Source organism: Ostrinia furnacalis, unplaced genomic scaffold, assembly GCF_004193835.3.
Source record: "Ostrinia furnacalis isolate ACB-3 unplaced genomic scaffold, ASM419383v2 OfSCF1746, whole genome shotgun sequence".
In the NCBI taxonomy this organism is placed as follows: domain Eukaryota; kingdom Metazoa; phylum Arthropoda; class Insecta; order Lepidoptera; family Crambidae; genus Ostrinia; species Ostrinia furnacalis.
This window is the reverse complement of record NW_021131985.1, coordinates 348,358-366,850: the sequence shown is the minus strand read 5'-3', so window position 1 is coordinate 366,850 and position 18,493 is coordinate 348,358. Positions and strand designations below refer to the sequence as shown.

The 18,493-nt window shown below is 39.0% G+C and overlaps 1 protein-coding gene across 1 annotated transcript; it reads left to right on the top strand.

The window, feature by feature from the left end:
- Window positions 1–2,014: 2,014 nt before the first annotated feature.
- On the top strand, window positions 2,015–17,957 carry LOC114353615 (protein FAM98A). The gene is made up of 10 exons (XM_028305676.1): window positions 2,015–2,214; window positions 2,705–2,937; window positions 3,258–3,397; window positions 3,760–3,895; window positions 5,389–5,543; window positions 6,300–6,500; window positions 7,314–7,400; window positions 15,947–16,047; window positions 16,745–17,034; window positions 17,613–17,957. The coding sequence occupies exons 1-10, from the start codon at window positions 2,177–2,179 to the stop codon at window positions 17,819–17,821; spliced, it is 1,590 nt and encodes a 529-aa protein (XP_028161477.1). The 5' UTR covers window positions 2,015–2,176; the 3' UTR covers window positions 17,822–17,957.
- The last annotated feature ends 536 nt before the right edge of the window (window positions 17,958–18,493 follow it).

Sequence of the window (18,493 nt, the reverse complement as noted above, 5' to 3'; positions counted from 1 at the left end):
CAAATTAATAAGTATTTACCACAAAGGGATATAAAATTTTTACAATTTGCTGATGATTTATTAATTTATACTGTAAATAAGAATGTAAACACTGCTGTGCATAATCTAAACCTAGCTTTAGTTGAAATTCATAATTTTTACTCTGGTAAATTAAAACTTGATATTAGTCCCAATAAGAGCGGCGCTATGCTATTCTCGAAAAAGTATAATGACTGTAATTGTACTATTTATTACAATAATAATCCTCTTCCATGGATTCAGGAAAAAAAGTTTTTAGGAGTGTGTCTAGATAAAAAACTCACATTTGAAAGTCATATCAAGCTTCTAATTCGCAACTCTTCTAAGGCTTTAAACATATTGCGTTCACTAGCTGGTGTAAGTTGGGGCTCTGATCCCAAGATTTTATCAATGTTATACAAGAGTTTAGTACGTAGTCATTTCGACTATAGTACTTTGGCATATATGAACTGTAGCCCAACCCTACTAAAAAAATTAGATGTTATTCAGAATAAAGCACTTAGAATAATAACAGGAGCTATGTGTTCAACTCCTATCATTGCTATGCAATGTGAAACATGCATTCCACCTTTAGTACTGAGACGTATTCAACTAGCAGGAAATTTTTGCCTTAAACTAATAACTTCAACCAACAAACCAGTACTAGATAGAATCATGCCTCCCTTATCATCCCAAATGTGCTCTACTCCTCCTCCTCCAATTACAGGTAATGAGTTAATATCTGGACGCACTCCAGCCTTACTAAGAATTGCATTGTATATTGAGTCTCTCACTGTAAATATGTATAAAGATAAGCCATGGCCCATGTATAAAGTTAATTATGAAGATCTTGTTGTAAAAAATTTCACTATTTTAAGAGAAAAGATCTCCAATCAAATTGATCTTAATAAATTTCTAAATAAGTCTTATTATAAAGTGTACACAGATGGTTCAAAGAAAGAGAATAGTGTAACCTCTGCATTTTATGATCCACAACTTAAACTTACTCAAAGTCATAAAATTGAAAGCCACTGTAGTATCTTTACTGCAGAAAGTTATGCTATCCTCTTAGCACTTAAACATATCTGTACATGTAATCCACCATCTGACAATATTATTATTCTAACTGACTCTAAAAGCGTATTACTAGCTCTGGAAAATAACTCTTGTAAATATAATTTGAATTATATAATTTATGATATTAAGAAATTAATTAATAACATATATAGACTTACTGGTAAGACACTGCTCTTCCTTTGGGTACCATCGCACCGTGGCATCAGGGGGAATGAAATTGTTGATCTGGCTGCAAGGAATGGCTTTGATGTTGACCATTCTACGTTGTTGAAGTTACCTCACACTGACTATCAAGCCGCAATCAGTCAAGACCTGAAAAAGATATGGCATGAGTACTGGACAATTACTAGTATGGAAAAGGGAAAATGGTATGCTAAGATCCAAGGAAGCCCGCCCGCCAAACCTTGGTACCATCGGAGGAATGAGAATATAGATAACAGGAAGTTTATAACCATCATAAATAGGCTGAGATTTGGCCATTGCCACGCTCCCACTCACCTGAAGAGGCTCAACTTGATTCCGAGCCCTGAATGTACATATTGCAATGAAGAGCTTGCTGATTTGGAACACATAATCTTGAAATGTAGAAGTTTTGGAGTTCAGAGACTGGTCATGATCGACGACCTTCAATCTATTTGTGAACGTGTACCAGAGTCGTTGGACGAGCTCTTGAAGGATCCGAAACTTTTCAAACCCTTATATACTTTCGTGGTTTCAACTCTGGGAACTATTTGAGAAGAGAATATCAGTGAATCAGTTGGAAATGTTGGAATCATCAGTGCTGTGCATCAGTGCAGTGAACTCAGTGAAGTGTCAAACACAGATGTGATGTGTCAAATTCAAACAAAAGTTCAACGGACTTCAAAGACTGGCTTAAAAGGGCTTGCACCCAGAGCCGTGAAAAACTATATTAAAAAAAAAAAAAAAAAAAAAAACAGTCAGAAAATATTCGTGGATTCGGGAAATCCATCGAAATACTTTTGCCGATTTTCGTGAAGAAAACAAGAAGAAAAGTGGTTTTTGTTAATAATTTAATACCGGTTTGAATTTATTGGTTAAATTACAACAAAATCAACACTGCAAAGGTGTTTTTAGCAGTAAAATGGAGAACGATATATTAGATTCACTTACCGACTTGGGGTAAGTTTCACAATATTAATTTTTAATAGTCTGTTTTGATTTTATTACATATTTATTAATAAAAAACATAGAATAAAACTACTAGTCGTGTTTAAAAATATATTCAACCTGCTGACTGGGCAAAATGCTTTAGAAATATGCTTCGATTTTGAAATATAGGTTATGTTTTATTTATATCTCAATTTTTTGTTGCATAAAATAGTAGGTAAGCATTTTTTCTATAATTTTTTGATAGCTTAATGCAAAAAACATTCAATTAATTTATGCAATTAAATACCACATTGGTATATTATAATGTTTTATGATTACATTTCTTGTGACCATCTGGAATCATTTTTAACAGCTAATTATGTCTTAAATTTTTTTTAAAAATGAAAGTAAAAGTCATAAATGAAGGAAAGTTACACAATTTAATAGTTTGCTGAACTTAGAATGCAGTAACTATTTAATTTGTAAACCACAAACAATACAAAATAATGTTTTTTCACAGCTACGATGGTCCTCTCTCTGACGAGGTGGCATTTTCGAAAGCTCTCGACGGTGGGCCCAAATCATTGGAGTTCACCAAACTGGTCCACATACTAGCCGAAGAACTGAAGAAGCTGTTACAACTCGAAGAGACTGTCAACATGATGACCAGTGTAGACGAGTCCAGTTCGTTTTTGCTAGAATTGAGCTCGTTTTTGAAAGAGTTGGGTTGTCCATACAAGAAGTTGGTAGTAGGTACGTACTTGTGAAATGATTAACAAAGAAAGATATAAATAAAGTAGATCTACCTTAGATTAGTGATAAGACTACCAAGAGATAGTATAGTCTGACGGACATAATAATTCATTATGAGTAAATTGATTTTGACCTTATTTAACCCCTTACTTGGTGGTATCTAAATTGCCTCAATATTCTGGACTTTATTGATAAGAAATAAGATTCATAACTTGAACATATTGAATAATTATTGAGAATTATGAATAAATGCTTAAAAATGCTGCTTATTTATACAGGACATAATAACATGGATAAGACTTATGCCATATTTTCCACAGGACACATGTCAGCCCGACTTCAAAGCAAGGAGGATCGGCTTCTGCTACTAGACTATTTGGTGTCGGAGCTGATGGCAGCGAGGATGCAGCGCGTTGACTGCCCCAAAGAGAAGTCTACGTCTGGCATGGACATTATTGTGGTATGATTGTGTTTTGTGAAAGATTTGGCCCATATTTCGTACTGCATTTTAAATGTAAAATAAATTGTTTTGTTAATATGCTTAAAAAACAGTTTTTTTGACACTATTTAAATTATCACAAAAATTTAATTCAACATAATGTAGCAAATTATATTTTATTATGATGAAACAATTAGAAGAAGGGTAAGTTTCGCTGCATCATAAAATAAATTGGGGAAGATAAGATACCTATAGAGACAGCAAAAATCACACACAAGCGATGAAATTAAAATACAACTTTTTAATTAAATTTTGATTAAACTTGTATTATAATTATCTCTTCTATACTGTACTTATCCATAACGACAATTTATTTATTCTAGCAAGAGTCACCAACTGCGAAGAACCTGAAAGACATTCTTATAGCTTTGAAGTTTAACAAGCCTCCACCAAACATCACCCCCGAAGTGCTATTCGCTAAGTTAGAAGCCAAACTAAAGGACACCATTCAGAAAGACGGTATGTGGTATTACACTCGATACAAAATTAATTCATATTAAAATGATTTTATCGTATTCAGCTAATTGATTTTGTATATATTATATCCTTTATCTAGTGATGCATTGGTTACATTAAATAAATGTAAATTAAATAATTTGACAGCACCAATCAAATGATTTACTTTTTATGAGCTGTAAAATGGTAATTCTTCTATAGTAATTGTATACAATCTGATTACACTATCACATTTTTGATAGTTCATAACAAAAGAATTGTTTCCACTGTATTTGAAATTCAATTTCTGATGATTTAAAAGATGAAAGTATCTCTCATCACGTTTAAAGGGTTAATAAACATAATTGAATTTATAATGACTTATCATTATCATTCAGCTAAACGAAAGGACACTGTAAAAGTTAAAGTACCAGGTATGTGCATCATCATCATCATTCAATATTGATTAGAGATGAAACGGATAGTGGTTTGGCCGGATACCAGATATCCGGCCAGCTGCTAGGCCGGATAGCCGGATATCCGGCGGCCGGATAGTTGGCCCATTGTCTCGTTGCATGTCGTGACGAGTTTAGCGCCGCACAGGTGCTTCGAACGCGATCAGTGGGTCTATTAGTAGACTAGACTAGTCACACTTTTCGAAAATCGAATCAGTCTGAATATAATGACAGATTTTGCCACTTGTCTAGGGGGCAGATCAATTCGGGCGATTTCGGTTGCCATCGTAAGTGTGTGATTGAATAGCGAAAATTAAATAAGTTTACTTGCTGCATAATCTAACTGAACTGCATCATGACATCAAGCCATCAGTGAAAAAAAGATCACCTATTTGGCAATAGTTCGACTTAACAGATATTTACAAATAGAGTATTCGTCATTACAGTGAATAGCCCAGAAAAAGAAATTAGTTTTTTTAAAGGCCTTAATATGGCTTTTTGTAACTTTTTGGACTTTAAATAAAAGCCGTGATTATTATAAGCCATTTTATTGATGTTTACCTCAAAGATTAATGTTTCATTTTATGATTAGGTAATTGTCGTAGTTTTTTAATATCCGGTATCTGGCCGGATAGTGAGTTACTATCCGGTATCCGGCCGGATAGTAAATTTAGGCCGGATATCCGGCCTACCGGATAGTTACCGGATATCCGTTTCATCTCTAATATTGATGTTGTGAAGACTAAATGTACCTTTGTACTCACATTAGTAGGTTGTGCAGATTGAGAGATATTTGCATGAAAATCTTTGTTTATAGGAAAAATAGTAGAAGCTCTTTCACGCCTAAACCACTGAACCGATTTTGATGATATTTGGCATAGAGATGGTTTGAGTCCCGGGAAAGGACATAGGATAGTTTTTATCCCGGTTTTTGAAACAGGGACGCGCGCGATAAAGTTTTTCTGTGACAGACAAAATTCCACGCGGTCGAAGCCGCGGGCGGAAAGCTAGTATGAATATAATTTTAATTCTAAACTTAGAAGTTTTTATTCATAATTTCAGGTGAACAGCTTGTAGGTAAGCCGTTATACAACAAGGCAATAACAGAAAAGGACTGGAAAGACATCGAGAACGTGTTCACTGAGATGTTTGAAGAATACCGCTGTAGGAGAGAGACGCTCATCACCAGATTGGAGTGCACGATACAGAGTTTTGAGGTAAGAATAACAATGTCTTTATTTATACACTAGCTGACCGAACTTTGTTCCGCCTTAATGGCAATAAATAAGCAGACTTTTTTTTTATTTCGAACGGGATAAAAAAGTATCCTATGTCCTTCTCCTGGCTCTAAACTAGCTCCCTGACAATTTTCAGCTAAATCGGTTCAGCCGTTCTTGAGTTATAAGTGGAGTAACTAACACGACTTTCTTTTATATATATATAGATAGATATAGGTATACAAAGCAAGAGTAAGTAAACATAAAAAATAAATAAAAACATATGCTGAATAGGCGCCCGCTCAGCAAAAATCGCGACATGACACAAACGTCATGCCGAGAAGCTGGTTTTCAGCGGGAACCAATGCGTGATGATGATTGCGCGCCCATCTGGTCGAGACGGTTTAATCAGACAGTGTCAGACAGGTTATAGGCGAGTTACAGTCTGATGTCACAGTGAGCTGGTCAGTCTACTGGCCATAAGGGCGCGCAATAGGGGGCCTTGTAGTCGCCAGGTGAGCACTTACACCCGTTCGTTCGTTTGTTTCCATCCGTCGGCTCATCTAGTGCATTGGTTCCCAAATCACTTACCATCAGGTGATCCGTCTGCTCGTTTGCCTCCTGTCACATAAAAAAAATCAGGTGATCCGTCTGCTCGTTTGCCTCCTGTCACATAAAAAAAAAAAAGTAAGTGGTAAAATAAAGTTATTTCACTCTTTAAAAAATGGTGGATTATAATGAACATTTATTTTCTAGTGGTCCGATCGCCTCAAAACCAAGAAGGACGTCATCCAATCCACGTACCGTCCGAAACGCGAGCAGCTCAAAGTCAAGCCGGACGTCCGGCTGTCCGACTTCCTAGCCGCCCGGACATCGCTGCTTCAAGTGGAGAAAACATCCAGCGTATCTGTCCGGAAGAACACAAGAAGTGATGTCAATAAAGTTGTCATAGGACAGGTAAGATTTACCAGAGACGTTAAGTCAATAGGCTAGATGAAATTTCAATTATTTGTCCATCAGACAGATAATTAGAAAATATTAGACTCGTATTTTTTATGTTCTTTCATAATTAAATAATAAGAGTAGGCGCACAACGTTGATTTTTAGTTGGCCGATAGTTGTGCCCGATTTTAAATTGTATGAAGAATCGGCCAAATCGAATCGGCGTAGTGTGTGCACTCCCATACATGCCCATACTGATCAACTGCCCGACTAAACTATCGGCTGACGAAAAATCAACGGTGTGCGCCTACTCTAAAAGTGCTACATCGAGTTGAAATGTCGTGTGACGTCACTTTTGCGTAGATTTTTTACTCAAATGTGACGTCACGCGACTTTTAACTCAATATAATACTGTAATGATTCGATTATGATAAAAAATAGAAAAATACGTGTCCAATATTTTTTTATTATCTGTCTGATGGACTATATAGAATTTCGATTTCACTACCCAGTCATCATTCCAATTTCTTTTTTATTTCCATAACGCAATACCTACATACGAGTACATAATAAGTTGACGCTAAGGTGAGATTATATGGATGTTAAAAAAGGTTGAAGAGAGTTTGAATTTTAGTAGCCCGTCAGTTAATTTATCAAAAAATACTCGAATTATGTATTTTTCACTTTTTCAAACTAATAAAAATTGACATAGGTAAAGCGCGTCAAAATTCAATTAAAAGTGTAGCACGGTGTGACATCACGCGGAACTTCAAGTCACCGTAACTTCGTAATTACTTGTTTAATTGATGAATAAATCTATTGTTTTAGGTCCCCGACAGAGGAGGGAGGCCAAACGAACAACAGCCTCCACCTCCAGAAATGCCTTCGTGGCAGCAGCGGACTGCGGGCCCTCAGGTATACGGGATTCATCATCATCATCATCATCTTCCTCCTACTAATATGATGACAGAATTTAAGGATTTACCCCAGGAAGGCACCCACGGTGAAGAATCTAGAGCGCTCTTTCCCGCGTATTCTGGAGACAAAGGATGCCAAAAGTCAGCTTCGAAGGACCTTGCTAGCCTCGTAGAAATACCGACCGCTTCACCGAGTGATCTTCCGACCACTTTACCGAGTGACCTACCGACCGCTTCACCGAGTGATCTTCCGACCGCTTCACCGTGTGCCTACCGACCGCTTCACCGAATGATCACCCGACCACTTCACCGAGTGACTTACCGACCGCTTCACCGAGTGACTTACCGACCGCTTCACCGAGTGACCTAACCGACCGCTTCACCGAGTGACCTACCGACCGCTTCACCGAGTGACCTAACGACCGCTTCACCGAGTGACTTACCGACCGCTTCTCCGAGTGACTTACCGACCGCTTCACCGAGTGACTTACCGAACGCTTCACCAAGTGACTTACCGACCGTTTCACCGAGTGACTTACTGACCGCTTCACCGAGTGACACCGTAATACCACTGCAACCGTGGACCGTTGTACTACAAAAACGCCCTAAAAAGGTTACAAAGCAAAAGGGCCGACCGCAACGCCGTCGCAACAGCCGCGCGAGACGGAAGGCCCTCAGATTAGAGAAGCAAATCGCAATCGCAGCGGAAACGCAGCGCGAATTGCCTTCCACCTCTAAGGTGTTGAAGGCACAAAGTGTCATGATACCACCACCACATATTCCCTCCATTTCAAAGGTTTCTACTATGGTACAAAGTGTCATGATTCCTTCACCATATATGCCATCCACTTCTAAGGTGTCGGCTCAGACACAAAGTCTCGTGAAACCACCATCACCAAAGCATATCCCATCCAGCTTCAAAGTACCACCACCGACCCCCATCTCTAAAGTGTATACTGAGGCACAAAGTGACATGAAAGCATCACCATCATCAGAGCATATCCTGTCCACCACAAAATTACCACCAGCATCACCAGAGCATATGCCTTCGACTTCCAAGTTACCACCATCACCACCACGACCCAAGCCCATTTCTAAGGTGTCGACTGAGGCACAAAGTGTCATGATTCCACCACCACCAGAGCATATCCCTTTCAGCTCCAAGTTAGCACCAACTACGCCTATCTCTAATGTGTCGACTGAGGCACAAAATGTCATTATATCACCACCACCAGAGCATATGCCTTCCACCTCCAAATTACCACCACCTACGCCCATTTCTAAGGTGTCGACTAAGGCACAAAGTGTCATGATACCTCCACCAACAGACCATATGCCTTCCACCTCCAAATTACCACCACCACCGACGCTATCTAGCCAGTCAAAGAGACAAACTCCGAGAGGGCATCGCGGTCGGCGGACGGCTTTGGCGACCCCTGAAAAGCAACCTGGGATTGTGCCTTCCAAAAAGCGCCCTCGACTTGAAACCAAGTCTCCCGAGGAAACCAAACGCACGAAAACCACCGCGAATCCTAACGGACGGTGATAGATCAGAGTCAATTGGAACTGCAAATAGCAGTCACCACCGTCCCGCAAGAATCGCTTTCTTCGAGCCAGGCAAGACAACTTCAGGATGCCGTCGAAGATAGCATCTTGCAAGTAGTCCTGTCTCCGTCTCAGACCGTTCTAGCTCCATCTTTCCGCGGGCGCCCCTATCTCTATCAAGGGGCCTTAGCGATGTGGTGCGAGGATACGTACGCTCGTGATTGGCTAAAAAACGCTCTAAAATCCATACCATCTCCCATCCCTGATACCACTTTAGTAGTCGTGAAACTTTCCGACTTGAAGAGGAAGATCAGAGCCGGTCTTCTTTTGCATACCTTTATCACCGACGCGGCGATGATTCAGAAAGTCCTTTGCTCCCAGAACCCTTGGTACCAGGTCGATACCTGGCAATGCTTGAGTATGTCGGTGAAGGAAGGTGATGGTCATAGGCATTTACCCCCCAAATACAAGGAGGTATATATGACCTTGGGGATTCCTGAAGAGCAGAAACAGGCTATATTAGACAGAGGCCGAAGGGTGTCTCATTTATCGGGAGGCGGATACATCCGCTTCTTGGGCAAGGATGAAGAGGCCACCAACACCAACAGAGAAGTGAAGAATTCAACAGAATCGTCCATCTCAGCTCCCCATCAGGGTCAGAGCAAGATGGAGTATAAACTCTCCTAACCTAAACGTAATCTTAACCAACTTCCAGCAATCGCGCCGGCGATTAGCTTTAGTGCTGGAAGGCTAACAACAGAACCGTCCAAGAGCCATGGATCAGAAACAAAATCTGCGGCCTAAACAACACAGGGGGTGAAATACTTGTAAATACCAATCACCAGTGGGCGGGGCACATAGCTCGTAGAGACGATGGCCGTTGGGGCAGAGAAGTTTTCGAGTGGCGGAAGACGTAGCGTGGGCAGGCCTCCCACTAGGTTGACCGACAATCTGGTCAGGGTCGCGGGAAGAGCCTGGATGCTGGCAGCGCAGGACCGGTCATTTGTCCAGGAGTGGACGTCATTTGGCTGAAACGAACGAACGCAATCACCAACTTGACTACTTGAAGCTTGCAACGGCCAAGACAGGCTCGCTTTGTGTTGTGATCAGGGTTGGTTGGAGTAGGAAGATAAATCACAAATCTCGCACAGTGGCCCAATCGAGAGGCTAAGTGCGATTTGATTGCATTGCTAATCCATCAGGGATAAGAAGAGGGAGGAGAAATTAGACCAGGTATTTCTATGTCATCATCATCAGGTCATTTCGTCTCCACTGTAGAAATTAAAACTCTGTCTTATACAGGGTGGAATTTTGTAATGTCACCTGGAGGGAAAGTACTCTAAATATTGTAGATAGAAAAAAATTCTCAAAAAAAACATTCCTTTATTTTTGAAAAGAAATAGAACTGCATTCAAAGATTTCCAAAAATTTGCTTGCTACACCCTGGAATCGAACCAACTAAAATTGTTAAAAATTACACCCTGTATTTTTATTGCATCGATCGTTAGGGTTAAGTATAAGGATGAAATCTCTCTAACAAACTTGATAACTTGTTTGTTTTCCTAACAATAAAATAAAATAAATCAAATGAAAGGAAAACCATGAAATCGTAAATTATCTTAATTATTTACAGAAAATTGTATGGTATGGTAGTGAATTTTCGAAAAATTCTCGAAAATCTATGAATGCAGTTCTCTTTCTTTTCAAAAATAAAGGAATGTTTTCTTTCAGTAAAATGTTCTATCTACAGTATTAAGAGTACTTTTCCTTCAGGTGGCATTACAAAATTCCACCCTGTATACCAGAGGCAAATGGAGGATTTGGTCTACAACCCCCCTTTCTGGTCGGATGGTTTAGGGAGGACTAATGTTCGCCTATTTGTCCCTTAGGCCCGGAATCCACCAAGGCGGAGCAGAACGGATAATATTTTTTTTTATAAAAAGTCATATAACTCATTTATTTTTTTAAATAGGCTTTTAAAAAGCAATTTTACACGACCCAGTATTAACCCTACCACTGCCTCGGGACAATAAATGGGCCAGTGCTGAGAAGCAGCGCAAGAAAGTCAGTCACTACTGTCAGTCTCCTTTTCAAGGGTTTATAGTCTTTAAAATATACAAATTATAGTCATAAGTATTGATTTTAATTACCTTGGTGGACTTGAATATACTTGAAAATAACCAATCAGATTTCATTATTTCCATTTCTCTTCTCCGCTTTGTTCCGCTCCGCTCCGTCTTGGTGGAAACCGGATCTTAGTCGCCACAGTGGGTGAAGCGGACCTATTTTCAAACAAAACTACCATACAAAACTTAAATATTTATTTATTTGTTACATGAATCTCAAAGGGACAGGACAGCACGGTAACTAATTATGTTCACCGCTTGCTTTGCATATTACTTATTATCCATTAGCTTTTGCCCGCGGCTTCGCCCGCGTGCTATAGTCAGAGAAAGACCGACTTGTTGAAGCTTATCGTTGTAATATGGCCAAGTAACTCGATGTCGTCATAATTTACTATAAAATAGAATATAGTGATTAATTACAATATAATTACGCGCGAGCGATAAGGATGGGTAGCTTGGGGTCATTGGACAAAATTCTACGTGCTCACGGACCAAGCTTTATTCAAATGCAATCTCCAAAAGGCTGAAAAAAATTCTCAGGTATTTTTTTTCGTTTGAAACTTCCTTCTCTTGGAAAAGTGGTTGTATTTGAGCAGTAGAATCAAACCTTTTTTATATATCCGTCATTTTGTAGACCAATGGGGTCAATCTGTATACAGGGTGTCCCAAAATTAACACGTCACACTGACACCAGAGGTAGCTAGGCATAATAAGCACCGAACAAGCCTATGTCCATAGAAAAGTTTAATGATGATTGCTTTGATATAATAAGACCAATTTGCAATTTTTGTGATTTTTCAAAATGGACATTGTTCTTGATTCATGTGTCTCATCAGGCCCATCTATGTCCAGTGTCAGTGTGACGTGCCAATTTTGAGACAGCCTGTATTTTTGTTATGTATATAGGGTGGTCGCGGCGGCGGTCGCGGTGGCGGCGGCGGGCGCGGTGGCGGTCGCGGCGGCGGTCGCGTTCAAGGCGGCTACAGCCAGGCTACTGGTGATGGCAGGTAAAAAGGTTGATTCTTTTTTAAAGCATTTATGTAAAGATTTCAATATGGCCGCTTCATGATGGCGGATTACAATTTATTCTTAAACTCATCAATATGGGTGAAAGAGTTAAAAAATAAATTGTTAATTAAAAAACATAGTTAAATTAGTCTGCGTTATTGTATTGCGGCCTACGCATAGCAAGTGTGAAATTAATAATGTAATTTTTCATTGCTTGAATGTTTATTAAATAACTTACAATTTTATTTAATGTAAGTATGATAGATGATCCCCTCGCTTCCCTTGATATACCACTTTACGGAGACCTCACGCGACTTTATAATAGAATCTCATTAAATAGAAGGCACTATTTTGTTCATTTGCCTACACTCATGCACGTTAAAAAAACATTATTATTCAGCTAAATACAAAATGTGTTTATTCACATTACAGACCACAGACAAGTCCGGCAGTTCCAAACCAAAACCGCAACTACCAGACCTACGAAGTACCACCAGGCGGTTATCAGAACCATAACCAAAACTCTGGCGGTTACCAGAACCACAACCAGAACTCTGCCGGTTACGACAGGCAGAACTCTGGCGGTTTCGACAGGCAGAACTCTGGTGGTTACAACCAGAATCACGGTGGTTATGATAGAAGAAATTCTGGTGGTCACGGAGGATATGCCCAGTCTCAGAGTTACGATAGCATGGGGAGTTACAACCAGGGTTACAGTCAAGGTGAGAAGCAAATTATTATTTACTTATGAAACTTATTGTACACCACACAAGACAAAAAAAAGAAAAATACCTACCATTTTTTCTTCAATATTCATAAGTTACATTTCGGTAATTGAGGTCCCTTTTTTAGTAAGAGTCAATTTCCAAATAAAAAAACTGCATTGTTTTAGCTGACTCTTGACTGATGCAATGAGCCAAAAATATAGGGTGTGTATTTTTGTCTAGAATTATTAATTTTTTAAATAACTTACCAAACTTACAGTATTACTTCTTACCAAAATCTATGACTCGTTCCATTTTTACTATTTATAATTTCAACGGCCATCATTACAAAAGTTATACATTTTAGAAAGAAAGAAACAAAAAACTTTCTTTGACAACAAAATATTAGCGCACACATTTACATCATTAAGAAAAAAAAAGTTGTCAAAAAGGTCGCAATTCAGAAATTCAGTATCATCAGTACATATTTTACTTCCACTCAAATTTAAACTTTATAGGTGGTGGCGGAGGCTACAACAAAGGCTACCAAGGCCAAGGCCAAGGACAGGGCTACCAAGGCCAAGGACAGGGCTACCAAGGCCAAGGACAGGGCTACCAGGGCCAAGGACAGGGCTACCAGGGCCAAAGGGGTCGCGGCGGCTACCGCGGGCGCCGTTGATATTACCCCCCTAGGCTGGGGGACAAGATAAGATAGTATATGTTGACTTTTTCAGTTGCTAGTTGATTCGTATAGGAAATATAGGGTGTGCAGAGAAGTGAGGTTTTTCTTCTGTCGAACTATATATAAATTGTTGAAACTATTTATGATAGTAAGCTTGAACTCGACACATTTTACGACCATAAAATGAGATTCCTCAATTTGTTTTTAGTAATTTGTAGAAAAACATANTATGAGACAAAAATTTTGGTTGTCGGCTCTCGTACTATAACTACAACCCGTATCATTCATACGGTCCCCCAACATGGCACAAATTGGTGACCCCGACGAAGAAGATGATCCCGACGAAGTTGCCACAAATTGGTGACCCCGATTATATAATTGAAGATAAACGTACCAAACCAACGTGATGTGAGTCGTAACCTCCATCACCACCATCTTCGGCATCAGACTCCGCCAGCTTTCACCATCTGACATGGAATCAAATTGGTTACCCCGATTGAGCAGAGAAAAATTCGAGTCCGAGTCATCAACATCAATTATTGTGATATCAACATCAATCAGCGAAAATGAAGTCTCAGCAGTTCAACAGTCAATGACAATATCAGCAAAAATTCAAGACCAAACAATGGAAAATGTGCTAACTCAGCTACAAGTGCAATTGAAATAATAATTGTGCCATGACCGTGAAAATTTGCGACGCAGCAGTTACAGGCCAAGGTCGCCTAAGTCAAGTCAGAAGATTTTGTTATTATAATATGTATCAACGTATGCAGAAAAATGCGAAAATGTGACGTCATTTACCTTTGATCTATATCGTATAAATAGTCGCGCAGTTCATATTAATAAACAGATTAATATCAGAGACTAACTACAACCCGTGTATCATTCATACGGTCCCCCAACATGGCACAAATTGGTGACCCCGACGAAGAAGATGATCCCGACGAAGTTGCCACATCTAGCATAGTACATAAATATTAGATGCTGGCTATTATGTTTAGCAAAGATTGTCTTTGTGATTTTTAGGTTAGATAATAGCTTGATTTCGGGGTAATTATTAATAAATAATGCAAGTTTCAACAAAATAAATGAACGAAACGACGAAACTAACCCTTTGCCCTTTGGCGCCTTTTTCTTCTTCTTTTTCTTATCTCCCGATGGTTTACCTAAGTACTTCTGCAAATAGGCTTTTTGATCTATTGTTGTAGACATTTTAAAACGTTAAAAATCACTCAAATAAATTAAATTTCATAAAATGAAACACGAACAACCAGCACCAAATTACTTGATTTGACAGCGTCATGCGTTTATTTANATGTTCCATAGAAGATTTTTCTCATAAAAATCTAACCCTATCATGCTTTCAGTATACTGTATACTGCCAGTATACTGGCCTTGGTAACGTCGTTTCTCAAATCCCACTATATTTTGATGAAAGCGTGCCCCTTGTTCTTGCGAATAAGCCCCCATAATTATCTATAAATATATCCCAATGAGAATGGGACGTGCATCTTTAGAGACATTCTACTATGAAGATGGAAAATTCAAATCGTTATAACTTCTTAAAAAACAAATATTTTCGATTTGTAATCGCACTTTTTTATATAAATTTGCTTATATAATCAGAATATAATAAGTAAAATCCATGCGCAAAAAAAAAAATTTTTTTTGTCGACCGGTGTAATCAATTGTTATGACATTAATTAATGCCGTCTGGGACTCAATCGGTTAAAATATACAAATTATAGTCATAAGTATTGACTTGAATTACCTTGGACTTGAATATACTTGAAAATAACCAACCAGATTTCATTATTTCCATTTCTCTTCTCCGCTTTGTTCCGCTCCGCTCCGTCTTGGTGGGAACTGGATCTTAGTCGCCACAGTGGGTGAAGCGGACCTATTTTTCAAACAAAACTACCATACAAAACTTTATTTATTTATTTGTTACATGAATCTCAAAGGGACAGGACAGCACGGTAACTAATTATGTTCACCGCTTGCTTTGCATATTACTTATTATCCACTAGCTTTTGCCCGCGGCTTCACCTGCGTGCTATAGTCAGAGAAAGACTGACTTGTTGAAGCTTATCGTTGTAATATGGCCAAGTAACTCGATGTCGTCATAATTTACTATAAAATAGAATATAGTGATTGTTTATTTGCATAAATTATTTAATCATTGGTGATCAAACATTCTACTATTCAAATGCAATCTCCAAAAGGCTGTAAAAAATATCTCGGGTATTTTTTTTCGTTTGAAACTTCCTTATCTTGGAAAAGTGGTTGTATTTGAGCAGTAGAATCAAACCTTTTTTTATATATCCGTCATTTTGTAGACCAATGTGGTCAATCAGTATATAGAGTGTCCAAAAATGGACAATGTGCTTGTTTCATGTGTCTCATCAGGCCCATCTATGTCCAGTGTCAGTGTGACGTGCCAATTTTGAGACAGTCTGTATTTTTGTTATGTGTATAGGGTGGTCGAGGCGGCGGTCGCGGTGGCGGCGGCGGGCGCGGTGGCGGTCGCGGCGGCGGTCGCGTTCAAGGCGGCTACAGCCAGGCTACTGGTGATGGCAGGTAAGAAGATTCTTTTTTAAAGCATTTATGTAAAGATTTCAATATGGCCGCTTCGTTCGTTCGTTTCAGCCAAATGACGTCCACTGCTGGACAAAGGCCTCCCCCAAGGTTTTCCATAATGAGCGGTCCTGCGCTGCCAGCATCCAGGCTCTTCCCGCGACCTTTACCAGATCGTCGGTCCACCTAGTAGGAGGCCTGCCCACGCTACGTCTTCCAGCCCGTGGTCGCCACTCCGGAATTTTCCTGCCCCAACGGCCTTCGTCTCTACGAGCTATGTGCCCCGCCCACTGCTAATTGATTTTAGCAATATAACCGCTTCATAATGGCGGATTACAATTTATTCTTAACCTCATCAATATGGGTGAAAGAGCTTAAAAAATAAAATTTTAATTAAAAAGCACAGTTAAATTAGTCTGCGTTATTGTATTGCGGCCTACGCATAGCAAGTGTGAAATTAATAATGTAATTTTTCATTGCTTGAATGTTTATTAAATAACTTACAATTTTATTTAATGTAAGTATGATAGATGATCCCCTCGCTTCCCTTGATATACCACTTTACTGAGACCTCACGCGACTTCATAAGAGAATCTCATTGAATTGATGTTGCACTGTTTTGTTCATTTGCCTACACTCATGCACGTTAAAAAAACATTATTATTAAGCTAAATACAAAATGTGTTTATTCACATTACAGACCACAGACAAGTCCGGCAGTTCCAAACCAAAACCGCAACTACCAGACCTACGAAGTACCACCGGGCGGTTACCAGAACCACAACCAGAACTCTGGCGGTTACCAGAATCATAACCAGAACTCTGCCGGTTACGACAGGCAGAACTCTGGCGGTTTCGACAGGCAGAACTCTGGTGGTTACAACCAGAATCACGGTGGTTATGATAGAAGAAATTCTGGTGGTCACGGAGGATATGCCCAGTCTCAGAGTTACGATAGCATGGGGAGTTACAACCAGGGTTACAGTCAAGGTGAGAATTTAATAGAAAGTTATTTCATATTCTTAAGATCACTGGCCTATGATCGCGCCGGCATTGCGATCTGCACGCGTTGGTGTGCTTGAAGCTTTAAATAATAGGCAGGTAACGCAGGGATCATGGAGACTTCATAGAGAAAAGATCTTCAATGGACATTCTGACCTTTAAAAAATCCCTAAAATGTAAAATACACACACAAGCTTCCCGATTATAGACAGTGACTCCCAGAACAAGTTGTAAAAACTGAAAATTGTATTTGAATATGTATACCTACTTGAATAATATTATCTAAAGTTTAGATAATATTATTCAAGTAGGTAGGTTGTCTAAACCAACTAATATAATATAATCACACACAAGTCCACAAGAAATAATATTGTAACGAACTCGATGTAGACAGTTGCCTTCCTGTGAACAATTATATTAATTAATACGAGTATACTTTTCAAAAGTTAACTTAAAATTGAAACGTTCTTCATACTGATTTTATAAATTTCATATTTGAAAGAAAAAAGTTTTTCTTTTATTATTTCAGTTTCGTTTGATGTCAAAAAAAATCTTTCTTAAAACAGGAGGTGGTGGCGGTTACAACAAAGGCTACCAAGGACAAGGCCAAGGCCAAGGACAGGGCTACCAAGGCCAAGGACAGGGCTACCAAGGCCAAGGACAGGGCTACCAAGGCCAAGGACAGGGCTACCAGGGCCAAGGACAGGGCTACCAGGGCCAAGGACAGGGCTACCAGGGCCAAAGGGGTCGCGGCGGCTACCGCGGGCGCCGTTGATATTACCCCCCTAGGCTGGGGGACAAGATAAGATAGTATATGTTGACTTTTTCAGTTGCTAGTTGATTCGTATAGGAAATATAGGGTGTGCAGAGAAGTGAGGTTTTTCTTCTGTCGAACTATACAGGGTGACTGGAACTGAACCCGCCATAGCTAATACGCGTATAGAGGAGGTCATTTGCTAACTATTGAACCATACTTTCTATGACTAAAGTTTCATAGTTTAGGAGATATGTAAATTTTTATACTTATTCCGAAATTTGACCTAAAAACGGCTTATTTTTTTTTCTCGCATGATTTTAACCGATTTTTTTATTTGATACTAATATCGAATAAACCTTTAGTCAAATAAAATAGATTTCAAATCCAGATAATGATTGAATAACTTGTTACGAGCCGCCAAAGTTTAACAAAAGTACAAACCATGATAAAAAATTCAAGTTCGAATTCGATTTAAAAAAAAACTAATGGTGATAATGGATTGCCAATGATCTTAAAAATATCTTTACCTTCTCTTCTTTCCAATGATATATCACACGTAGTAATTAGATATTGAAAATTATTAAAAATTCAAAGTTTATGGAAGAAAATGGAGTAATAATAATAATACGAAAATTATTCATACAAAGTATCTTCAGACATCTCATATTTTCTGCTGTACTCCTTTTCATA

Coding starts and splice junctions, on each gene's coding strand:
- LOC114353615 (XM_028305676.1), top strand. CDS start 2,177: ATGGAGAACGATATATTAGATTCACTTACCGACTTGGG. Junction 3,896..5,388: donor GGACACCATTCAGAAAGACG/GTATGTGGTATT, acceptor TCATAATTTCAG/GTGAACAGCTTGTAGGTAAG. Junction 5,544..6,299: donor GCACGATACAGAGTTTTGAG/GTAAGAATAACA, acceptor TTTATTTTCTAG/TGGTCCGATCGCCTCAAAAC.